A 4,918-nucleotide genomic window follows, 5' to 3' on the forward strand; every position below is an offset into this window, starting at 1 on the left:
CGCGGCACGTGGCCGCCCGCAACAACTGCCCGCTCATCATGAGCGCCCTCATGGAGGCCGGAGCCCACATGGACGCCACCAACGCCTTCAAGCAGACCGCTTACGAGCTGCTGGACGAGAAGCTGCTCACCAAGAGCATGATGCAGCCCTTCAACTACATCACCCTCCAGTGCCTTGCTGCTCGCGCCCTGGACAAGCACAAGATTCCCTACAAGGGTTTCATCCCCGAGGAGCTGGAAGCTTTCATTGAACTGCACTAGGGCGGGAGAGCTGCCCCCACCAGCCTTTCCCGTCGCCTCTTTCGCCCCGGGGAGGTGGCACAGCTCGAGATCTCGGGCTGGCCTTGCCCAGGAGCCGAAGGCCGTCGCTGCGAGCTTGGCCCTCGGCTGTCGCCGTGGAGTCAGCGTGCGCAGGGGTAGGGGAGGAGGAGGAGGCTCGAGGCTGCCCCTCGGCGGTGTCCTCTCCAGATATCTCCAGTGTCCAGGGAAGGCCGCAGCCCCAGCCCGTCCCCGTGCAACCCCCTGGTCCTGAGGAGGAAGGAGATTCCGCAGGACCTGCCGCCTCTCCCGTTAGTGCTCGGTTAATTAACTCAGCGTTAAGCTTTGGAGCAGCTCCACATCACCCGCGCTCTAGCCCTTCCCATCCCAAATGCCGGACAGGTAGCAATGCAAGTGAGGAATAAAACATCTTCTCGACTAATTCTTTCCCCACCCCCTTCTCAGATTTGGTGCCGTACGAGTCCAGGAGCCGAGGGGCTCATGCTCTCTGAGGTAGTCGCTGTGCATGGCAGTAGGGCTGGGGATGCTGAGGATTCTTTTTTGTTTTCTTTTTTCCCTTGGTTGGCCAAGTAGCAAGTGCTGGTGAAGGCCTGGGATTTTGATAATTGTGCATAAAGCTGGGTTGTTTTTTCTCTTTTAGAGCCAGGCCCTATCTATGCTGCAAGACTTCTTCAATCCTGTCAGATATAGTAAGGTCAGTTCTGATTACGTAGTTTCATCGGTAGATGTTGGATTTTATGAATGGGGAGGAAAAACCGCTAAAACCAACGTGCTAACGTGGCGTCCAGGCCCTGAGCTTGCCCGTTCTGCGCTCGTTTGCTCCCTTCCCCACGCCGGGGTCCTTCAGCTCCTGAGCTCAGCCGGGATTGAGCTGTGCAGGGTGGGCATGGCCAGGTCTTGGAGCCGAACCAGAGCATTTTGAGCCACCTTTGAGGCTTCCAAACCCTCTCGGATGGGAGATCCCTGCAGCGTGGGTGGTGCTCGGGGGGTTATTAAATCGAGGGAGTGTCTGGTGGGTTTACCTGAGGGTGGTCTGAAGGAAGCAGTGAGCAAGAAAGCAACTTCTTGTTCTTGTGAGGTTTGTTAGTAACAACTGATGGGGCTCTGCTAATTAGCCCAGGTGAAAACCTCCGTGGAGTGGGTCGTTACCATCTGGTTTGGGCTTTTGATTCCCTTTGCAGCTTCGCTGAGGATGGCGCCGCTTCAGAGATGGGGTTTGAAATGTCATTTGGCCACTGGCTGGGCGAGCTCTTCAGCTGGGCTCTGAGCACCGCTTGGTTTTCTCTTCACACCCGTAGTGTCGGGGCAGGAATTCGCTCCGTTAGCAGAACCCTCCTGGGCGGTCAACAGGCCCTGTTGGTAAACACGAGCTGCTCCTGGCGGGGAGGGACGGGCTCTGGCAGCCCCGGGGCTCGTTTCTTGGCCCCGGGCGGAGGAGAAAGCGGGGCTGGGAGTGAAGCAGCTGCCTCGGAGCTTTGGGAAAGGTCAAGCAGAGCCCTGACAAACCCCCGCGCGCTACGTGCTGCTCGAGCTTCTCAACTTGTGTTTATCAGCCAGCGTATCCATCCGCCGCAATAATCCAACGCTCGCTGTCCCTTAAAGGTATCGTAGATCAGCCGTGGCATTTTTGCAGTGTTAACATTTATTTATAAAGCAAGGAGGTTTAACTGTTACTGAGATGTAAAGCGCAGAGTTAGTTTAGCTGCATTCTACTCTTTTTTTTTCTTTTTTTTTTCCCCTCCCTCCTTTTGGCTGAAACCTGAACTAAACTGCAGGAATGGAATTTGTTAACCTGTGAGCTGACGAGCGCTCTTAACTTTAAATAATAAAACAAAAAATGGCTGCTAGAATGCAAGTGCCTTGGACTTCTTGCTGACAAGCCTCTACTTTCAGCCCGTTCCCCAGGTTGTGGGTCCGGGAGCACAGACACGATTCTTTCTGAATTTTCTCCCGGGAAAAGCTAAATCTGTACCGCAATTGCAAACATTTCCCCTGAAAAAGGGTAACGCTGACACTGAAGTGACCCCTCTCTTTACATACTGTGCCTTGTCTTTTGACGTAAATGGAGCGATTTGAACTGATGCTGCTCTCCTGACTCTGATTTTACCTTCCTGGTGTGTGGTTGGGGCTGTGGGCACTGCAAGGAGAAAGAGGGACGCGGTGTGGCCGTCATTGCTTTATGGTTTTCATCCCCGGAGCTGTTAGTGGGAGGTCAAAAGCAGGCGGGGAGCAATTACAAATATTGGAGTTAGGGCCATACAAGAGTTCGGATGAATACACGAGCTTGGATTCCCAAAAATGCTCAGCTTTCCCCAGGGAGGGAGCGGACAGATAAAATATTTGAATGTTTGTCCTTCCATTGATTGCTCCATCCTCAAAAACAAGTCTTCATGGTTTGATCTTGACAGTTGGTGCTAGACACGACACTTGAGCGGTGTCTGCAGTTCTGTGGGAGCTGCTTCTCCCACTGAAACGCTGCTGCTGTGCTGTAGGTGATCTTTGTACGTAAGAGAACTCCCAGAGAAGGGAACTTTTCCGCAGCTGGGACGGGGAAGCAACGGGGGAACCGCGATCTTGTGATCCCCACGAAGCTGCAGGATCCAGTCGTGGACAAGAGCCTCAAGCAGGAGAACACCGTGGGGTAAAAAAGGGCTTTAATTTTTTTTGGTCTTTTTTAAGACATAAATAATCTGTAATTACACAGTAAGGACCTAGCAATTAAATGTTAATAGTAGTTCCTGGGTGGGAAAACTCACTGCACGAATTCAGGGGTAATTACACTGAACAGTCCTGATTTATCCTGGGCTGGGCTGGGCCCGTTCCAGCGTGTGGAGCAACCCCACGAGCTGTGGGGCGCAGCGAAACATCTCAGTCATGGGTTTATTATCTTGGACAGAGAAGGGCAGTGTGGTGGTTTTTTTTTTTCACTGGGCACTGTGGTTCCAGCAGGGCTGTGGCTCTTTGGTGGAAGTTGCTCCCAATAAATACCTTTTGAGCTTCTTGGTGCAGTAAACTTAGGAAAAAAAAAAAAAAAGCAACCCAGCCCTGCAACGTGTCCCTGTGTGCTGGTGTGTCTGTCCCTCTCGCCGATACAGACCCGATGACGGGACTGCGCTGACGTTGTTTACAAGCTGGAGCGGCTTCCAGGCAACTCGAGTTTTGTGGGAGTTTTATTTATAGAAAGCAGAAGGGCTGGGGAAGGGGGAGGGTGTCTGAGTTTCCTCCCGAGGGGAGGGGCCATCCTGGTGACCGGCCACCTGACGGGAATTGTGGCAACGAGACGCCTGTCTGAGCAAAGGTGACAGGGAGGAGAGAAAAGAGGGAAATAGAAGGGATCCAGGAGCTTGGAGGATTCAAGCAGACGGTACCAATGAGTTAATCCGCTGTTGCTGGATCCGTCAGCGTTAAAAGCTGAAGCTTTTCCGAGCTGGACGCCAGCAGCCGATGGCAGCTCCTAAATGGCGCTGCCTTGAGGTGGTTCTTTTTCTGGTGAGGAACGAGTGGGCTTTGACTTGTCTGAGCCTGGAACTTGGAGCTAGTTCACAGCCAGGCAGGTCCAGGAGGAGCTCAGGCTCCCTGAGGTCAAGGGCAGGGAGGCAGAGACGCACACTCAGGAGAAGGGACCTGTGGTCTCGTAAAAGGAAATCCCGTGGGATTCAAATCCAGCGCTGCGACAGCCGCTGCTCTTTAAGCACAGGGATGTGTCAGCCCTCAGCTCCCGCACCCGGTGGTGCCCACAAGTTGCAGAGGCTGCCCTGCAGGTGGGTCCGTGCCCAGGCTCTCCTGCAGACCTCCTTGGCCCCTCGGGAGGGGCACGAGCTGCTGAAAAATAAAAAGACAACAGCTGGAGCTTTCAGCACGGGGCAGGTGGAGTGGACTCTCCTTTGTTGTGAGATTTGCTGTCCTCCGAGGAGAGACTCGCAGTCTGTTCTCTCCTGCGTGCTGCAGACTCGTGTCTCGGCAGTGAATTTTCTTTAGTAGGACACGCTTGGAGCGGAACGAGCTCGAGGTGGGTGGAGCTGGAGAGGAAGAGTGAGCGTTGGACGGTCTTTAGCCTGGTGACCAGAGTGCTCCCTTCACGTCAGCTGGACAGGCTTTGTTCTGGGGGCTTATTACATCTTTCTTACGCAGGTGTTGGTTTTAAGGCTTGGATAGCTCTGTAATCCAGAATTAAACCCCGTGAGTGCCCACCTCGGGCAGTCCCAGGTCCAGGATGACGTGGAGGAGTCTGCCTTCTCCCCACTTGAAGCCTCCCGGGGCAGCTCTGCAGAGCGACGCGAGGTCACGCGCGTCTGACCCCAAAACAGGGTCGCTCCCCCCGTACCAGTCACCCTGGCTCTGGAGGTCACCGTAACAAGGACTCGGCAGCTCCTGGGGGGCGAGGAGTAGGGGAGAGCTGCCCCGCAGAGGCCCCGGCGAGGGGTGAGCTGCCTGGCTGACCTCTGGCTGGTGGCTTCGGGCTGACCTCTGCTGACAGAGCCGGCGAACGGCCGCGGCAGAAGCGGAAGGAAGAGCTCAGCCTCTGGGGTTTTCCTTCAGGCACCCTCCTTGCCTTAAAAGCTCAGGAGACACCTGCTTGGTACGGCCCTGGCCCAGGCCCTGCCGAATACCTGCCCCCTCCCCAGCCGTTCCCTTCCCTT

At 54.9% G+C, this 4,918-nt stretch overlaps 1 protein-coding gene across 1 annotated transcript in view; it reads left to right on the top strand.

Moving 5' to 3' along the window:
- LOC104276719 (protein fem-1 homolog A-like) overlaps positions 1-308 on the top strand; it is a gene marked incomplete at its 5' end in the record, with an annotated part of 1,355 nt that extends 1,047 nt beyond the window's left edge. The window contains 1 exon segment of the mRNA XM_009873139.1: positions 3-308. Coding sequence (XP_009871441.1) covers positions 3-260 — 258 coding nt within the window.
- Between the last annotated feature and the right edge of the window lie 4,610 nt (positions 309-4,918).

The sequence above is a fragment of the Apaloderma vittatum genome, unplaced genomic scaffold (genome assembly GCF_000703405.1).
Source record: "Apaloderma vittatum isolate BGI_N311 unplaced genomic scaffold, ASM70340v1 scaffold25907, whole genome shotgun sequence".
Taxonomy (NCBI): Eukaryota; Metazoa; Chordata; class Aves; order Trogoniformes; family Trogonidae; genus Apaloderma; species Apaloderma vittatum.